At 48.3% G+C, this 20,091-nt stretch overlaps 2 protein-coding genes across 2 annotated transcripts in view; both read right to left on the reverse strand.

Moving 5' to 3' along the window:
* Positions 1-90: 90 nt before the first annotated feature.
* Positions 91-14,642, reverse strand: PHF12 (PHD finger protein 12). Its single transcript, XM_010722121.3, has 13 exons — positions 14,501-14,642; positions 12,600-12,987; positions 11,915-12,035; positions 10,818-10,950; positions 9,988-10,152; positions 9,169-9,330; positions 7,366-8,182; positions 5,728-5,850; positions 4,254-4,397; positions 2,410-2,508; positions 1,813-1,895; positions 1,174-1,312; positions 91-881 (listed from the first exon to the last, which is right to left on the reverse strand). Exons 1-13 carry the CDS (start codon positions 14,549-14,551, stop codon positions 547-549), a joined length of 2,760 nt encoding a protein of 919 aa, XP_010720423.1. The 5' UTR covers positions 14,552-14,642; the 3' UTR covers positions 91-546.
* A 4,739-nt stretch (positions 14,643-19,381) lies between these two features.
* DHRS13 (dehydrogenase/reductase 13) overlaps positions 19,382-20,091 on the reverse strand; it is a 2,678-nt gene continuing 1,968 nt past the window's right edge. Inside the window, exon 5 of the mRNA XM_019621870.2 lies at positions 19,382-19,387. Coding sequence (XP_019477415.2) covers positions 19,382-19,387 — 6 coding nt within the window. The remainder of the gene's footprint in view (positions 19,388-20,091) is intronic.

A 20,091-nucleotide genomic window follows, 5' to 3' on the forward strand; every position in this document is an offset into this window, starting at 1 on the left:
AAAAAAGAGAGGATGGACACCAGGAAAAGAATTCGTTTCTCACTGCCCAATACACAGTAGCTACTGTAGTGCAACCAGAGCGGGGAGGGATGGGAAACGTAACTGTGGGAAGAAGAGCGCTTCTTTACATTAAATAAAACAATGATATTGTATAGATTTGCTGTATGAAAACTGTATTTCTCTTTTAATATAAAACTATTGTCACTGGCACAAAATAGAACAAGTTTCTGATTATTTTACAACTGCGTGGGTACGATCTGTCAGAGAGAGTCCTCGGCTCAGACGCCCCTCGCTCCGACGCGTCCTGCTCTCGCTGCAGTTTTCCTTTTAAAATGAAATGTATAGTACAAATATATGTGCAAATGCCCCTAAAACTTGAGCAAAAAAAGAAAATTAAAAAAAGTTAAACGTTCTTCATTTCATGCAAACGGCGTGTGGACAGTCTCTGGGCTGACATAGAAAATCCCACCTCGGTTTTGTACAGTTTTGCATTGCAAAGAGTCTGAGGGCGTTTCCTCATCTCCAAAGCTCTCTTCCTCGAAATTCCTAGGGAACAGAGTTGGAGCGCAGCACGGGCACCTGGTGGGGTTTCAGAGAAAGCTTCTCCTCCAAGTCCATGTCTTGTACTAAGGCAGTGTCCCCCTTGGGCTGTTTGGTCGCAAATTCGGTAATGCTGAAAACGAACTGCAGGCAGCCCAGCTTGATGTAACTGCCGTGGTGGAGCAGAGCTGTCCCCTCCCAGCCAGCCCCGCTGCCCCCTATCAAGCTGGAGCTGCTGGCTTTGCAGTTGCAGGGTTTCCGATGCTGCCCTTGTGCCTGCGAATTCATCACGGCGGCTTCTTCATGCGGCTCCTCTTCCTGCTTCCTGCTTTTGTGTCGCTCTGGAAAAGAAAAAGCACATCAGGTTGGGGCAGCTCGAGGCAGGAGCTTGTTTCAGCCCATTGGGGCTGCTGCTGGGGTGCTCCAGGAGCAAAGCCTCCAGCCTGGAGGCACTTCAGCAGCAGATGGAAGAGGAAGGGTTTCCCAGGGCAGCCCTAAGAGGTGTCCCATTGCCCCAGGGGGACACGGGCACATCCGTTTCAGCAGCCCCGCAAGAGGAAGCTGAGCAGAGGGGAGCAGGAGCTCGGATGGGTCCCCGGGGCATGACAGGGGCTGGGCTGTGTGGACACTCACTTATCACACTCTGCACTTTGGCAACAATACTGCTGGGAGGAGTGGGAGCCATCTTCTCCGAGAAGTCACACGAATACAGAACGTTGTCCACCGTCGTCCCGTGCTCACTGTAGTTCAACAGCTCGTAATGTTTCGTATTCTGAGCAAGGAGAAGAAGGAACTGATCACAAACAACCCCTCCCTGCCTACTGCTGTTGATGGTTAAACAGGAGTTGTATCTCCAGTGGCACTTCCATTGGCAGACTGGTCTGTTTCCTCCATGAACAAACTCATCTCTGGATGGTAGTTAAGAGGCAGCTCTCTGTTTACACTAAAATTTTAGTTAAATATCAGCCAGGTCAAAAAGGATCAAACCATCTCTGTGCTATTTTCCTTCCCTGGATGCCAGCAGTGACAGGGCTCACTCGTGGTCTTTGTCCACAAGCACTTCGCTCAGAGCAACCATGCTGGCAGAGCTCTGTGCTTCAGAAAGGGGTTCGACACAAATCGCTGATGCAGCCTTCGTGGAGTGAAACCATTCACAGCTCTGGCTCCTACTTTGCAGTCCCATAAAGGAGCACCACACAAAGGCAACCTGCTGCCTGTATCTCCAGCTCCCACTGCCATGCATGCCAAGCAAAGAAAGGCTCAGGCTCTCACCTCATCGTAGAATATGCAGGCGTGTTTGCCGGACACGTAGTTACAGTGACCATAGCTTGTAAGGCACACATCCATATCGGCTCCTGCCAATGGGGAGGACAAAAATGCTCAGTTCATTTCAGGAAGAAAAAAGAACTGCCAGGCAGCAGAGAACAACAGACAGAATTAAACTTCAATTAGCAAAACAACAGGGGAGCAACTGCCTTTGTCCGCACTCCCAGGCCTGCATGAATAATGCTGCGATAAGCCTCGAACAAAGTTTCAGTGGGGGAAGGGAGAGCTAGCTGCTGCACAGGCAGGAGGGCTGAGCAGGTTTAGGTGTTTCCCGGCCATTTCTAGAGTGCCAAAGGGATGTGAGCAGAGAGAAACAAAATCCACAAGCAAGCTTTAATTCTTCTCTCTGCTGAGAGACGTTCTGGTGCCCACTAGGCTACAAAGGCACGGCCCTAGAGCAAAAATTCTGCTGCACGGGGGACTTCTGTGTTTCTGTTAGTGAGGAATCCCAGCAGCAGCACCCACCTCCCATTGGAACACACGGAGAGGGCCAGGGAGAGCCACTCTGAATCTAGAAGGTGGCACTGGGGAAAAGCCACTCACCTGTCCCGATGTAGAGGGTTCGATAGCACATATTGACTGCACCCCCCAGGCCCATCAGAGGGTAGAACACTGCCCGGGCTTGCACTTCCTTTCTTTGCGCTGCAAGATAAAGAGAAAGCACTTGAACAATGTTATCAGCTCCACGGGCTGCTTGATGCCAGCAGAGAGCACAGATCCTAGGGGGGATGCAGTCAGCTTTAGCCTCAGCTCCAGCTTTCCAACCCTCCAGAAACGTTTGTGGATAAAGCATCTTATCGTTAGGGAGAAGCGTTCTTCCCAGTTACCCAGGGAAGCCATGCAATTGCAGAGCACACGCAGCAGAGCCATGCTGAGAACTGGAGCTCACTACTCCTAACTTCTTTCTTCACCTCTCCTGCTTTGGCTAATCTTGTTAGCCATGTGCCTTGCTGGCAAAGCACCGCTTACAAGAACCGCTGCTGGTGAACGTCACCAACATCACAGCTCCACTTCTAGAGAAGCTGCAGGAAAGGCACAGGTTGAGCAGCCTTGTCCAGGGATTAACCCCATTCCCAGCACGGACTGACGTACTGAGCACACTGCTTTACCCTCGGGTCAGTCCCTGTAGCAGTTTCCTGGCAGCCAGGTTCAATTCATTCTCACACACTCGCATTAACTGGGCAGAAAATCATTTTCTGTGGAACAGATATCAAACTGCAGGCCACGCAGGGCTGTCAGGATTTCAGCAGCTGTCTCTTGGAGATAAGCCCCTTATACACACAGAGCCTCTTCTGACACCACATCTGCAGGCCAGTTTTATGCCAAGAGCGTGAAATCAAAGAGCAGAACACAAGGATTATCAGACTGCTTGCAGAGTCACCTATGTCAGGAACAGTGGCCACACTGAGTGGCATCCCTGGACGTGCAGCACTTGGCACAGTTGAAATGTGCAGCTTGCCACCTCCGCACGAGTCCTTTCAGTTGTCTGGCTCTGCTGACTCAACAGGGCTCACAAAAGGTTTGAAATCTACTGTCAGTACTGCTGAATAGTCAGCTGGATGCATCCATCCTGTCCAGAAAGGGCCGTGGGTTAAGACAGCATCAATCTGCTTTTTGGGAGGCAGAGTGCTGAAGAATTTCCAGAAGTTGGTTGCTTGGAGCAGCACAGGAAAGCAGCTCCGATCACAGCCTGGTGCTGTATTCTACAGCAGCACTCAGATGATGATCAACAAAGCATTTAGAGAACGCTGTGATGCTACAGCAGCAAGTAAGCAGGCAAGCACAGAGCTTCAGAAGAAGGTTAGCCACGCCAGCAGACTTCCAAAGACCTTATCTTGGATATCCAGCCTCAGGCCTAGCAGAGGGGGAGCAGACAACTGCTCCCACAACAAGGCTGTCCACTTAGTGCTTGAAAACAGATCCCATTGAATGACTGCATGCAGAGGAACAGGAAGCCACGTTCCCCATACAGCTGGTGCTGTTAGTAATGCCAAAACCCACAACCAGAGCTGAATTCAGGCCTGTGGAGATTATCAGCATATTTATCTTAAATATGTTTCTCTTGCCCATCTCAAAGATGGGGAGAGGAGAACAACGGAACCTTCCCATCTCGTGCTAAGATGAGTAAAACATAACATCACTGAAGATCTTCAGAAAATCAGAAGCCTCACTGACACATTACTAAAGGTATTCTCACTGCATAACAAGTTAGCAGAGGGACCTGGCAGCGTCCCTGGTCAGCAGATATCCAGAGAAGGGAATGCAAGGAAAGAAAGGCAGCATCAAGCAGATACCAAAGGAAGAGTGAAGATCTCCTTCAAGGAACAGGCAGAAGTGCCAGAAGGATAAGGCTCAACATAACCCAGCTATTCTAGGGCTGCTCTTACCTTCAATGTGGTTTGCCACAGGAGATTGCTGATGGGCACTGACACTGCTTGCTAGAGACTGAGCTTTGGAAGGAAAGAGCTGATGTATTCTCTGCAAGGCCAGAAACTTGATCAGCTGCTCATCCAGCATATTTATCTCAATCTCTGTTAACAAACAAAAAGCAATTAGTAAAGTTATTCATGGAAAGGAGCCATCTGAGCTGCAGTGGATTTCACAGTCCAGCTTTCAGACTTGCCACGTGCTTCAACAGCAAGGATCAACAACTTCCACAGTACTGAGAATGTCACATACAGGTGGCCTCTTACTTCTCACGTGAGCAGTACATAGAGAGCGTCAGCTATGGCTGCAAAGCTGCAATGCAGGCAGAAGTTCAGGGCTCAGAAATTCAGGGCAATAAGGACTGCTAGGTTGAAAATCTGCTGTTTCAGCTCAGAAGCAACAAGGCTGTAGGGGCAGACATTGCCCCTTTGGGCAGTGGGCTGGCTCCTTCTCTTGAAGCTTTGTTATCTAGTCATAAAGTCTTTGCACTGCAGCAGTAACCACCTCTGAAGCAGCTCTATTCTCATTCCTGAGTCACGTGCTTTCACAGCAGGGTCAATTAACCAAAACAAGGTAATTCAGACAGGATTATTAACAAGCTCTAAAGCAGATCTGTTGCTGATAGCTTTGAAATATTTCTGGTTGTAAAGCCCTATGGAGATCTGCCTTCTGGTAGCAGAAGCGGGCTGGCTAACCTCTGTTTCCAAGGGTTTTTTTTTGGCACCAGCAACAGTTAAAACAGCAAGCAGAAGAAGCAGAGACACAACAGCCTTTCCTGATGGCAGAGGGGTGGTCTGGCTGAGCTAAGCAGCTGGGATTCACCCACGAGAAGAGGGCCATCACACTTGCAAATCCAGAAAGGCTCCATTTGAGAAACAGGCACTGGCAACAGCCTGCCTCGCTGTGCTGTGGATGACTGCTGGTTAGCAATCTCCTCCTCCTGATGTCACTGCACTAAGATGTGGCAATTCTTGCCAAGTGCAACAAAAGGCAAATAAAAACTACGCCAGTCCAGGAGAAGACCGACAGAAGCGGGAATCAATCAGGAAATGAGCAGAGCTGATAAGAGACTGCTCAGCTCCAAGGCGTGGAGATGCCGGGCTCTGTGCATGTTGGGAACACCTCTGGAGCACAGCTAGCACCACAACACGGCAGGGCTGCAGGTTCCTGCATGTGAATTCCACCTGGAAAGAAGCCCAGGCAACAGCATTCTGATTGTTCCTCAGAAAAGCTCCAGGCAGAAGCCCTCCATTGGTCTCGCTGCCTTGGCAACGCTATTAGTAGGGAAATATATGACACGTTTAAGGTAACGTATATCCTGCCCCTCCCTCACCTGACTGCAACCCTTCCTTATCTCTGGAACTCCTTCAGCAGAGAAAATGCCCAGGAAGCAAACACACAGTGCTAGCAGAGAGTGATAAACCAAATACTCACCGCCATCCATAAATGCTTTCAGGGAACTGGTGAGGTCCAACATGGCTGCAGAGTTCGAAGTGAGCGATGAGGGTAGAGTTAAAGCACTTCCTATGGATAAGGTGCTGGGGCTGACCTTACCATCTACAGGGAAAATGGGGCAGAGAAGATATGTCACCATGACGTCCACGAGACACATGCCCAGCCCTCAGGCTGCTCCCAGCTTCCACGCTGCTCAGAGTGACTAATTCTGCACAGAGCCATACTTTGAAATGGGCCCCAATTAAGAGACCACAAGCTTTCCTCCCCTCACACAAAGGTCAACGTGTGCCTGGAATACAGCACCGGCTCTCAGCCTCTATCTCCTTCTGTTCTGGAGGAATTCTGCACTTCAACAACCCGAGCCCCCCACTCCCTGATCAAAGCAGCAGCAACGAGAGACAGAAGTGATGCTGTGCTACAGACCCTGGCCGATAAGCACTGAGCCCCCAGAGCTGAAGCAGCCTGCTAAGCCTGCAGCACTTTGCTAAGCAGCTTGTCCAGGTCTGAACATGCATTAAAAACACGTTTGCCTCAACCTTTTGATTTCTGTACGATTACCAACTCCGGGGTGTGGCTCACTGGTAAGAACGTGACAGTCACGGGCAGAATTCATCCTTCACATCACCTTGCAGCACCTGAAGGCCTCCCAGCCTTGCATTTCCAAGCAGGGGACAAACCAGCAGCCCCAGAACGACTGTATTGGTTCAGGAATAAGCAGGGATGCCAGCTGCTCTGGGAGCTGCTCCCAAGCACAAGCTAACGCTCCGAAGTTAAAAAGAGGAATTTTAAGAACAATAAGAAGATGCTGCCTACACTGCACTCCACCCAAACCCACACCGAGCAGCTACAGCTGCAAGGAGAGCAGTGACAGGCAGCTCTGCTGCTTGCTTCAAACCCAACCTGCACAAAGGATCCAATGGTTTGGGCTGGTAGCGGGGAGGCAAAAGGAAAGTGAAAGCTTCTTCTAGCAAAAATGTAGGGATTAAGAGATGCTACCCTCACACCCTCAGCTCTCCGTGTTTTTCACTCGATGTTTTTACATTGATGAATGTGTTTGTGCCCTTTAACAGCAAGATTTTAGGGTAAGGCCCAGGACAGAGTGGTAAATCATAAGTATCTGTGTGAGCAGAGTGACAGGTACTAAACTCACTACAACTTCCCAAGTCACATTCCTGCACATCAGCGTTGTGCAACTGCAGACTTAGCATGAGAGGACATAGCCATCATCAGAAGAGAGAGCAGAGCATCAGGGGGTGAGAGGTGCTTGGGGAAAAGCCTGTCTGGCAATCCAAGTGGTGCTCTAAAAATCAACTGGCAGTTTTACAGCAGCACCGGAGCAAACAGGGAGGCAGCAGCCAAGGGATGGGAATCTACTGCTGCTTCCCAGAGCTGAACTACCAATCCACTGTCCTGATGCTGAGGATAGAACTCTGCTCTCAGGTACACACATCCCACAGCTCCTGCGAAGGAACCTAGGACAGGAAAGACTTGGGAACCTCCACCCTGCTCTCTACAGAAAGAGAAATTCCCCATCAAACGAGAGCCTGCGGGTCCAGAAACAGCACTCAGCTGAACACCTCCCCACCCTGGGGCCAAGATCAGCTGCTGGGCACTTACCTGAAGGTGGTGCTGGTGAACAGAATCTGTTTGTGGATCCAACAGCAGAGATCCCATCTCCTGCAGCCTGGGGAGGGGTGAGAGCCCTGGTGGCAGTCAGAGGGGAGCCCATGGATCGCAGGTCCGCTGACAGCGGCGGTCCTATCTGCGTCTGCACGTTCTTCCTTTGCAAAGTGCTGGTGGTCTCCAGGCTGGCACAGGAGCTCGATATGGAAGTAGGCATGCTTGTGACTGGCACAGAACCCCTTTGTGCACAAGAAACGGGTCCTCCTACGTTCTCTGTTTTGACAATGGTTCCAATGGTGTGATTCAGAAGTCCACAAGTCGCTGGGGGCGTGAGGGGCCTGGGCCACGTTTGCCGATGAGACAAAACAGGTATTGTGTTACCAGCTCCAGTCAGCCTCTGGGAGTCAGGCAACTGTGCTGAAGGTTCGGATGAAACGCCATAGAAATGAGGACCATTCACTTTCACGTCGGAGGCTGTCGGCCCATTCGAAGTCCCGCAAGAAGACACCTTCTTGGGTTTATCTAGACAGGAGCTGCAGTTGACATCTTCCTGTGACAAAGTCTGCTGGGATTGTGAGGAACTCAAGGAATTCTGGGTGGTAATCCCTGAGGTGCAGGATGACATGGAATAGAGGGAAGGTGTGGGTGCCTTGTCAGCTGCCTGGTAAGGGTTGGCGAGCGCGCCGTCTGCCACAATAACAGGCTTAATATCAGCCTTCTCTGTTTGTTCAGAGTCCCAAAGTGAAGTCATCTGCTTAGCAGATAAATGTTTCAATATGCTGCACTGGAGCGCAACAACACTACAGAGCCACTGGGAGAAAGGGGAAAAAAAACCCACACGTTAGCTCTGCAGGCAGACCGTGCTCCGAAGCTCCACCACCCCACTGCTCGGCCGCCTCAAAGGGATCCAGCTGCACGGCACCCAGCATCTGCTCTGAGCTCGTCTACTAGTGGCAGAAGGCTCTGGATGCGCACTGCTCATCTCTGTGCAGAGGTCAGCACACAGAGAAGCTGAGATTACAGGAGGGGAAAGGCAGCAGGCAACTCTTTGCTCCCAGACCTTTCCCCCTCTCTGCATTGAAAGTGTTGCAAATTCTTCAGCTAGTTACATTCACATTTTCCACTAACAGGGGCTTCTCTCCAAACAAAACCCTTTAGCTTACTCCATAGCACGCTGGAAAGAAATGCTGATTTAACTCATGCTAAAGGCAGAGGATGAGAGCATCTTTTCTTCTACACCTGGCTGAAGATGACCAAAAGATTTCCTCAAAGTTTGAAGGTCAGTGTGCACACACCATACAAAAGAACTATCAGGACTCGATGCCTTCGCATCGTGGAGTCCAACAAGAAATTTCCTACAAGATTTAAACAATCACTTGAGCTTGATTTAGAAGTCTTTGGTTATTAGCAATAAAATGCTGCCCAGTAATGTGACATTAACACACAAGCAAATGTGTCAGAGAGCAGCCTTACATAATCAAATTGGAAGTTACGTCCTCTCAGCCAGGAAATAAAAATGACATCTAGACAGAAAGCCCTCAATGACACTGTTAAGACCAGAGAAATATTTCACCACTTTCCTGAAGTGTCAGATGAGGAGGGCTTTACATTTCACCTGGAATACCAAAATGAAGTTTTAATGTGCAAGGGGTGTCAGAGAGAAGACAAGCTATCACCTTCAGAAATACGATTTTGAGACTGGTTTCCCTGACAACTGCTCTGATGGCAACTGAGAGGGAAAAGATTGTTGTACCAAAGCAACTACAGACAGAGTCTAAGCATTTTGACTTCATTTACCTCCTGTTGTTCTGTCTGGCTGGCTAAGTGCTCAGTGTTCAAAAGGTGCTTCTGCAAGGGTTCCTCAGGGATCCCGTTACAGATCAGCTCGCCATCTCTAATTGCTGCAGGCGTAAGTAACGGGGGTGGAAGCCGGTATTGGGACTTTATAGCATCAGGAACCTACATTGGAGAGAAAGAAGATCACACATGAGAACAATTACTCAAGAATGACTTGTTAAATTAAGTGCCTAACCAGCACTGTGCTTTGTGTTTGGTGTTTTCTGACCCAAAGGAATCCTGCAGACAATACATTAGAAGTTTCAAGTACTGAGTACTTTAAATTGATGCAGCTATGCTGAAATTAATAGGTTTCATTCCCTCAGGTCAGGCATGACTTCAGCATAACATAGTGGCTACAGCACAAGAAAATCATGCAGAGAAAAGGCAAGGAAAGAAAAAGAGGGGAAGCATTTTAGATAGCCACATGTTATTTTTCAGGCATTCTGGTAGAGATGTTCCTTGAGGTTCAGCAGGGAACACAGCGCAGCCCAGATTCTGACTCTATGGCCACCTTAGGTTGGTTTGATGTTGGACTTCCCATGCCTGTGCTAGATTTAAAGGTTCACTTCTCATAGTTGAGCATCATAGGTGCTGGAAAAAACAGAGCTTCTTAAACCCTATGTGCAGTGAAAATAACTTCCCTGACTGCTGACTTCCAGACATCTCACCAACACGTTCATTCGGTCCCCACCTTCTCCTGCCCCAACAAGGCTATCCCTATGGGGCATGCTGGTTTCCCTTCCAAACTAGCATTTAAACCTACTTGTTGACACTCACCTTCAAACCCTTTCTCTTCACTGACTGAAGAACTCTGCGATTCGGAGGATGTTTCTTATGGATTCGGTTTAAGAAATCCACTTTGACAACGTGCTGAGATATGGTGTCCTGGAACCGGTCAAATACTCGGCACCGATTACTCAGGGTCAAGTTCTTCTGGTTCAGCTGGGTGATCAAATAATGCCACAGTAGTTAGGGATCTGCAGGGCACTAAGGCTCCCTAAGACTGTCATAATGCCTCGCAGCACCGGCAGTACAGCATCGGCTCTGCTTTACACTATTTACTTCCTGCAGCACTGTTTCTGTTAAAGGGCACATTGCTGGAGGCAAAGACAAAAGCACTCAGAGGCCTACTAAATAGCATCTGTGCTCTCAGAAGCAGTTTCTCTAGGCACAAGCCCTTTGTTCCAGCCCCCTGTTTTCTGAGTATTGAGTCTCAAGCACAACGCTTTTCCACAAATGAAAGCGCCCGCTTGGAATGAAAGTTTTTTGGGTTAAGCATGCAAAGAATGGCTTCCCCTACTTGTAGCACTGAGCTGCTTTGTATCGCAGTTCTGGAAGCTCATCTAGATCCTAAGGAGGCCAATCTGAAAACCAGAGAAACTGACAGTGAGTCACACTCTGAGATGTCAGCTTCAGTTACAAGGAGTTCCCCATCTTTATATTTTATTGCAGAGAGCAGCATCATATTCCTTTGGAGCTTTACAAGCATTACAGGGAGCAATAAGAGCTCAGAAGCTGTTTTACACTGTTGTACTTTGTCCTTTAATGGACCTGCCAGGTTCCATTCCAGCATCCAGTTACCATACTGCAATCACAGTCCTGCTTACCACCACGTGTTCTATGTGATTTGGGCACATCCATCTACCCAGAGGCATGGCAGTAAGAGGTGGCTCCAAACAATCCATGTGGAACAGGAGAGGGCAATAATCACACTGAATTAGAGGTGCCACTCTGCAACTCCTGCAAAGAGAGAGTCACATCTCATTTCCCATGCAGAACAGAGAGTCTAAAGTGAATGTGCAGGGCAAGCTTGGCTAACCACATCAACTTATCTTTCCCTACCAAATCCCTTATGCTACTTGCATCCAAAATTAAGCTTCAGGTTTGTAACTTGATCTGTATGGACATTCTGCAAGACCCACTCGAGGTGAAAGGACTTGCCCAAACACACGAGGGTTTCTTGGTCCTTTGGCAGGAGATGCTGGTGCTGGGAAGCAGCAAGCACCTGTCCAGATTCACGTATGCAACTTCTCAAGCTGATCTTATGCAGTGGTTGTAAGTGGCTTTGTTTAGAGCAAGACTTAAAAGATCAGAAGGAAATCTCAGATATAGGCTATTATTTTTTTTTCCAGAACACTCACTCTGACTGGATTCCCAAAGTACTTCTTTGGTTCTGCTGACAATTTGAGTAGGGATATATCTGTGTGTTTTTTTCTGCAGTCACAAAAAAAAAAAAAACACAGCAGTACTTTAAACTAGTTTTAAGATTTACCATTGCAGCACAATACTCCTGTTTGCCTTGGGTTTATAGCTCTCTCTGTATATTTCTATTTCCTAAAGGTCACCTCTTCACATTCTTTCTTTATGAGCCATAAACAAATATCTCTGCTTTCTAAACCATCACCACTTCAGATTTTTTCTTAGTAGAAAAATACCAAAGGCAAAATGGCTCAATCTCTTCAGGCTACACTTTAAAACCTTCACACTATGCTATACTGCAGAAGCCATGGCTACACTTGTCATTAAGCATCTGCTATTTAGCAAAGGTTATTATTCCCTTATTTGCATAGAAGATCATAAGTAAATAGTGAAGGAAAATGGGAAAGATAAGAGGTTGGTCTTTTTTTTTTCTTTTCTCAGGAAGAACTTTGTTCCCATGAATGGTGCAGTTACACCAAACAGCTTCCCTGGAAGAATTAAGTACCTGTTGCATGTGAAGCAGACTTTGACTGGCAAAGGAACCAAACCATTGTGGTCTAACTCGTGTTGTGCTTTCTTGACATTCTTTCCTGTGGTTTCTTCCTTTCTCCTCCTCTTGCTAGTACCTGGAAGAAAATTTAAAAAAATCTTTGGGTTACCCACACAGCAGAGATTTGGTTCCTGGTAGATATGTATAAACAGCACAGGAAGAAGCAACTAGAAAAGCCAAAAAGGAGCTGTTTAAGGAGCCCTTTTCAACCACTAAATCTAGATTTAAGTGACAGAGATTGGCTCTAAAGGTAGTCATACTTCAAGCTTAATCTATAGGGAGTCACGGAAACAACCAAGTCATTACTTGATACAGTGATATCATACTAAGAGTTAAAAATCAAGTAATTGCACAATTGGAAAATTCTTCAGATTGATGATTTAGACTCAGCTGAATGCAGAAAGAATCCATTTCAATGCTGATGGAGCTACCAGAGTGACCCCACATCCTGTGGAATCAGAGGCCACCTACTGCTGCAGTTAGAAGAGGACTGCTGGATGGCTGGATGAGGACCAAGGACAGCAGGACACCTTTTGCTTTCACCAGGATCAACAAGGAGTGGAGAAGGAACAAAGGCAAGATGGCAGCAGGATGCAACTGCAGACACCTCCGCCAAGACAGCGGGCAACCCGTTGCTCACCTGGAAGTGCTGTGGTGCAGGTCAATTCATTCGGCAACTGGAACTGCGTTGGGTTCCTTTCCATGGCAGCAGCAATAAGAAGCTCAAACGGTCGCTTCAGCTGGGGCTGCCCACAGTCCATTTCTGCAATGGCAGAGTCATCATCCACGTCAATTATGTCCTCATCGACATCATTCTGCTCTGAGTTGGGGGTCTCGGTGCTGGCATTGGATGTGGGAGTGCCAGGCCGGCTTGCTCTCCTTTCCAAGATCCTGGCATGCGCATTAGCCCTGATGCTGCTGCTAGACCTGTCCAACAGGTCTGCGTCACTGGTTGGGGAGGTGGTCCTTTTCCCAGATTTGTCCACCAATCCATTTACCTGCCCCAGCTCTTTCTTCTGTTCTCGCTTCTGCACGACATGAATAGGCAGGCTTATCATGGAGGCCACAGAGCACATCAACCTTGACAAACAAGCAACTGAAGACAAACAGCATCTGAAAAAGCTTGAGCCACTTACTACAACTTCACCCGGGAAGTCACCAAAGCCTTGACCTAGCAAAAGCAATTTGATTGCAGATGACAAAAACATACAGATGACAGAACAGCTGAAGGGAACACCAAGCGTAGGGAAGAAAATGAGCATCTCCCTCTCTCCTCTCAGGACAGCTGTACTGGAGTCCAGATCAGGACAATGTTTCACAGCATCTAGCCCTGAGTACCTGTCTGATCAGACAACTCTGTTTACTTTGCTAGCCAACACTGAGAATCTCCATGGTAGGTCATTCATTGCCGATGCAGTCTATTAACCTTGGCAGTGCATCCAAACCCATTACAGAACGAGAAGGTCAGCTGGAGAATACAAGCACATCATAAAAAACACTCTGCTATCTCCTGACACCAGGACTCATGAACAAGGTGGGCAGAGAGAACTGCAGCAGAGGAAGACAACACGCTGCCATCACTGAGAGGTCCATTCTGCAGGCAGGGGCAGCTGCATGGCCAAGTACCATGCCCCAGTGCCTGCCAGCACCCATCTACTCCATCACTATGAAACGTTCTGTAAAAGGAGAGATTTTTAATACAGAGAAGTCTTTTCGTTGGTGCTGTGCTTCTGAAATTTATATGAATATTATTACATTTGTGACCTTCATCTTTGCTGTCAGCAGATGCCTGAGCAGTACCCTGGAAACGTAACAAGGGAAATGCTTCGGTAACAAAAGATCTGTTTTGGGTGTCACTTCAAGAGAACAACTGCTAGATAGTTCAGCAGAGCTCCCAAATCTCTGTTACACAGCCTCATGTAGTCACAGTGATAAGATGTTTACATTGTGCAAGACAGCTTCCTGGACAAAGAGTACCAAAGCAAAGAAGACAAGCCACAATCTTGCACAGTCATCTCCCCATCCTGATCAACAGCCCAGGAAATCACAACTCGCTGTGATTTCACCCTCTGCTGATGTGCAATTGCTGTGAAGTCACATTTCAAAAAAAAAAAAAAAATCAAACCCAAAAAACCCCACACACATTAACCAGATTCACACAACCCCGATGCTAAAGCTGCATTAACAGGACTCCTGCTGCACCTGCAGGCAGCTCACCTCCTCCAGCATGGGAGCCCTTCCCTCTGTGCCTCAGTTCTCCCTCCTTTCCATAATGGGAGGGAAGGAAAGCAGGTTAAAAGGCACAGCCTGACACAAACAGGTCAGGCGCTTCAGTTTCGTGGTTCTTGGTAACAATATTAAAATATCAGGATGGTCTCATCAATACACTTTGGTTTTCTTGAAGCCTTTTCTAAACAAAGCCCTTCATAACTGTGAGCATAAAGAGCAGCTCTGGCACTACGTATGCTGACATGAAGGGGAGAGGAGATGATAGAATCACAGCTGAGAGGCACAGAGCACACTTCTCACGAGAGGCTTTACCTTTCTTCGCACGGTGCAGCGGTGACACATCCACTCCCCTGGAGGCAGCATTTCCTCGCTGAGTGGAGGGTTGCTGCAAGAGAAACACAAAGCAACGCTTTACTGTTATTTCTGGAACATCTCATCTCCACGTAGCCCGAGTCAGGGCAGCTCTGTCACCAGTGACGTTTGTCCTCCATGACATCCATTTCATCTCCACCGTGCAGAACGCTCCAGAAGTTCAGTACTGAACAGCAAAGGGAAATGGACAATTATTTCTGTGCCACACGTACACCTCCCCCTAACCCTAATGCTTCCCTCAGCTTGATGCCTCTCACATACTCCACGCCTGGGCACACCAACTTCATGGTGGGAATCACCCTCCATCTTAGGACAGCCCGAATGCTCCCAGAAGCGTCACCACATACAGCCTGCCTCGCCTGTGAAGCACAAGATGCATCCTACTCGTATGGACTTGTACTTACTATAAAAACAGCATTACGTCAAAAGGACATTCTCATTTTGATTCTAGAAATAAATCAAAGCAAATTAAATGAAGGAGTAAGGAGGACTATTTTGAGAGTTTTTTCCCCCTCACTTAAAGGCAGAGCAGCATATGTTAGATGCTGCACTTCCCTTACAAATCCTACTAGCTCCAGTACTTTCCAACGCCTCTTTAGCGTAAAGTTCTGTTATTTCAGCAAACTGCTGACTGCTGCAAGAGAAACATCCACGCTGTCAGATAAACAGCTAGCTACCACGCAGCATGGCTTTAAGATACATTTCTAAAAGCTCTGCCTATCGATGCTGGAGATGACGACACAAAGTCTGCTAAGCACGTTTACCCCCCGTGCCCAAAGGATGCGCTCTCGCAGGGCTTGGCAGCTCCCTTTCCCCACATCAGCAGCAATGACTGAGAATCATTTAATTGTTTGAGCTGGAAGGGACTTTTAAAGGCCATCTGGTCCAAGCCCCCTGCAGTGAACAGGGACACCTACAGCTGGGTCACAAGGTGATTGCTGCATGGGCGCACAGGCATGGAGCTCACTGGCCCTGCTGAGAAGCCACGCAAGCACGGGCAGCCAGCTCACAGCTTCCCTAGCACAGGGGAATCACACGGGGTGTTTCAGCCTGGGCTCCTAAGCCTGAGCTAAAAAAACAAACACGCTTCTTTTGTTTAGACAAAGTCCCAACACTCTGCACGCTGCTGTTCCGACAAAGGCGCCGCAGCCACCGTGATGTGCGCTCAGCCCTGCAGTGCTTTGCTGGAGGCCTGAGGGAAGAACGCCGCCAGGATGGAGCTGGTAACCTCAGCACTCGTGGTGTCAGGCTCACGGGAGCTCTGTGGAGCCAACACATCTGGCAGCCATTTTGAGGAGCAGGGTTGCAGAGGCCTCAATGTTCTGGGCGCTCCAGAAAGGCAGCGCTCCGCGGATACGCAGCAACATACCTGCAGCTTATGTTTCTCATTTCCTGGAGGGCTTGGATGAACAAGAGATCAGGCTCTAGACGACAGCACCAAAGCCCCGACTATCAACTGCTTCCCAGGAAGCCTCAAATGCCTGCCCCAAACTAATCTTCTGCTGATAGAAGCGAGGAGAGGGGTTGGAAGGAGCGGAACCAACGATCTCCAGGTGTTCGCCGCAGCCTCAGTCCCAAGGTGGGCCTGGGAACAGCTCAGCTTTAATCCGAAAACAGAGCCCTTAGGACTGCGCTACAGCCAGCACAGATCCTCCTGGCCCACCCCTTCCCAGCAAGCACCCCAGGGACCAGGAACCCGCAGACTTTGGTTTATTCCTGGTGGATCTGTGCCTCTGAAGCTGCTGCAGAGCGTGCCCCGACGGCTGGGAACACGCCTGCCCCGTCCCAGCGCTGTGCCAGCAGCCACGCGCTGCCAGAGCCCCGGGGCATTGGTTTTAACTGTTACCTTCACCTTACATATTTTATAACGAAACAAATTAATGCTGCAGCAAACCTCTGGAGGTGCCTAGAAGAGTTAGAAGGGGTTTCTTCCTAAATGTGCAAGCTATTGGGATGCTTTTTTTAAAAAATCTGAGCTATCTGCTCAACAACCGCGGGATCCTACATACAGAGCGATCTTAAATAAAGCTCTCACAAAGCAGCATTTAAGGGAATGCTTCTTCCCAAAGGACTGGGAAAGATGAGCGTCGGTGCAGCGGCAAGGCTGGAGCTCCCAGCTTCACCCCCCGAGTTTTTGTGCTCGCTGTCAAGGCCTGACTGCCACGGCAGTGCATTAAAAGGGCGATTCTGCTTCTCCTGGTTAATGAACTGTTCATCGAGGCAGCTCGCTGCACTAACAAAGACTGATGAATGCTGCACCCGGACTGCCGGCCCCTCCGCACGGAAAGAGCATTTCCTGCATCTTAACATAAAGCCAAGGAAGCGCTGAAGAACGCCGTTTCAATTGACTGGTTATGACCACATTCCTCAACCTTTTACCGTCAGCGTTACGAGAAACTCATTTTTGAAATCTCAGCCAGGCGTTCGGTCTTCACAACCAAGGTAAGGAGCGGTGCTTTGGCAGGAGCACGGGGCTGCTTTCCCCCATCCTTCATTAGCATGCAGCCCTCCAGCCACTGCAGCCTGCTGCCAGCAGGACCTGAGCCGCGCACACCAACGTGATCTCCGGTTACAGCACATCTCCTGGAAGCACACATTGCTCAATCCTGCCAAACCTTCCTTTCGGAAAGTTTCCTGTGTTGTTGTCATAGTGGCCCAATGCTCTTTTACCTGCAGGGTTTGGTGTGACCGGACTCAAATCCACCCAGAGGACAAACGCGTTCCTGAATTTAACACAAAGACAGCTCCGAAACAAGAGTGACTTTCTGTTAGTGCCACACGAACATTTGCAAGAACAACTGCAAAGCCTCTGGAAATTAAAGGAGATGCTGACCATCACATATTCCAAAGCCACTACAGCGATACCCAACTGCCCAATGCCAGACTAATTGCTTTTTTTGGGAAAAGCTAAGCGGCATCTCTTGACATTCAGATCAGATTTACGTTGCCAAGGCTTGCCCTCGTGAACTTTTAGGCTCACTATTATGCAGAGCTTCACAAATAACATTTAAATGGCTGTGATGAAATGAAAAATCTTCAGGAGTCATCTGCACATTGGGAGCTTTTCATCCAGCAAACAATAGCACGAAGCCACTCTGCTTTTTAATTTCACACTCTGCAGCTCTCATAGATCAGATGCCCGTTGTTAGTCTAAACCCCATAATTAGTCTTTACTTTGCTGACCTCGATAAATAAGTAAACAAATGCTCAAAGAATGGCACCTTCTTCAGCACAAACCGGGCTCAGCTCTCAAAGGAACCAGTTAGCAGCTAACCAGGAGCTATTTCCACGTGGCATTCCTGGTGGCCACATCGCCTGCAGGCAGGCTGACAGCTCTGGGGTAACGGCAGCAGGAAGATGACCTGGTGTCTGGCGGAGCCTTCTTCAGTAACTTCTCTTTGATTTCAGTCGTTTTCAGCAAAAATCTTCTCATTACCTCAACCAGGACTCAATGACAGGCTTACAAGGAAGGATGCTGGTTACGTTTGCCAGTGAGACAGAGGAAGAAACATCCGGCTCTGCTGTTGGATCCTATTTATCCCGGTGATGGATAGAGGTACAGCTGTTCCACCGGCTTCATAAAGAACAAGGCTCCTGGCTTCCTACAGCAGGGCCTCAATGGCAGCCGTAACGAAAACAAACCAGGAAACCAACTGCACTGTGCACACATTACAAGCGACCCATTGAGAAACAGAGAAGGTTGCATCATTTACACATCCAGCTCTTTGAAACAGTGTTACCGAGCCCCAGTTACAGCTTCTGCTCACAGCTGCTCCAAAGCCCTGCAGAAGGACACCTGGAACAGGGTGCCTGGAGCCTCTGCTGCAGGCAGGAACCACGACGCAGGCAGCAGCTGCAGCCTGGTGAAGGTTCTTCTGTGCTGCAACTCTTACCTTCCTGCTGTGAGTCTTGGCTCAAAGAGCTTACTATTTTCTGTGAAGATGGAAGCAAGGCTTCATTATCCTGGAGGAAATTATTAGGAACGCCAACAGCTCTCCCCTCCATTCTGGTAGCCAGGATGGCTCCTCAGCACAGATGGACCAGTGAAGTTCTACAGCAAGTTCTTCAAACTCTATCTGCTCATTAAAATGGACATTCTGATGCTGAGTACAAGCAGCGATGCTGCTGATGAACACAAGCACCAAAGCAGGGATCACCAGACCTCAGATGAGCTCAGCACTTCAGTGACCTCTAAGCATGACCTGATCACATCCAAACTAATGGCTTTGGAGTTTTCTGGACTCCAGTAGGCTCACGTATTGCATATGTTACACCCACTTACAGCCAGCAGTGCAGTCCATGTTAATGACCAAGCATCAGCTGCTGTACTTTCATCTGTAGTACAGATTCCCCTCCCCAGAGGAAACGAGTGGAAAAAAGCTTAACAGCAGTCAGCATCAGTTTGTTTACTCTGAAGTCAAAGTCTTGAACATGTATATAAGGGCAGGGAGATGTTTGTACATCCAGCAGGGAGAGATGGACATCCCGGACAGGTCAGCATGTGATTACTTTGGCTGCCACTCAGTAAGGAGGAGAACAGAAATGGCTGTTTCACACGACACCAATCATCCCATCATCTGCAACACTGCCTCTGCTCTGCACACACCCCTCAAAGAGTGTTAGAAATAAGGGCTGAGCAACAGAGAACAGAGGCAGGAATAAAACACCGTGATACAGCCAGATAGCGAGAAGCAAGATGCAAGCAAGGAAAGACAAAGGTATGCTAACATCTCTATGTCACCAGGTGTGCTACATCCCAACGTGGCATTCATTGCACGCTTCTTTCTTCCTCCTACATACAGTGAAGTCCAGCTTTCTGTCTCAGACCTGGCAATCAGGAGTGTCCAATAAAGCAGTTAAGCCACAGGTAAACATGTGATCCCCTGATGTAATTGCTTGCTTCTATTCATAGGAAGAACCCAGCCTAGAGACCAGTCCCCAGGCAAGCTATTAGTTATTACTCTCATTAACAGCAGGAAAAAATTAAAAGAAGAGGTTTTTAAGATATTGGATTTCTATATACAAAACTATAGAGCTATATAAATAAATGTGATTGAAGGAAACGGCCTCCAGTTGTCTTCTGTTTGCTGTTGTTTGGTTTCCAAATTAGCTCGGCTGCTTTTGAATTCTGCAATTTGGGGCATACCTGCAAGTGAACTGCCTGGCTTTGTATTTCTATCCAGAAGTCAATAGGAAGACTTGTTGACTTTGGAAAATTTGGGTCACGCTCTGAAATTCAGACATCTTGCACATCCTGATGCTATCCCATGCTCCGCTCCTCGCGCCTGTGCTGCAGACAATGGTAACAATAGCCTGAATTCAATGGCCACATTCATCATTAAGTGTTCAGATCTCTATAGCACCATCTTCTTAACAGATTAGAAGTCATCTTCTCAAAGCAGGATGACACACAGGGAAGCAACAGGGAAAAGAGAAACAGGGCTGAGGAGCAACACGGCTCTAGTGAGAGCCAGTTCACCCAATTTTGTCTCGAAAGAACAATAAATGAAGAGACAGCTCTACTGAAAAAA

This window comes from Meleagris gallopavo, chromosome 21, assembly GCF_000146605.3.
Source record: "Meleagris gallopavo isolate NT-WF06-2002-E0010 breed Aviagen turkey brand Nicholas breeding stock chromosome 21, Turkey_5.1, whole genome shotgun sequence".
Lineage (NCBI taxonomy): Eukaryota > Metazoa > Chordata > Aves > Galliformes > Phasianidae > Meleagris > Meleagris gallopavo.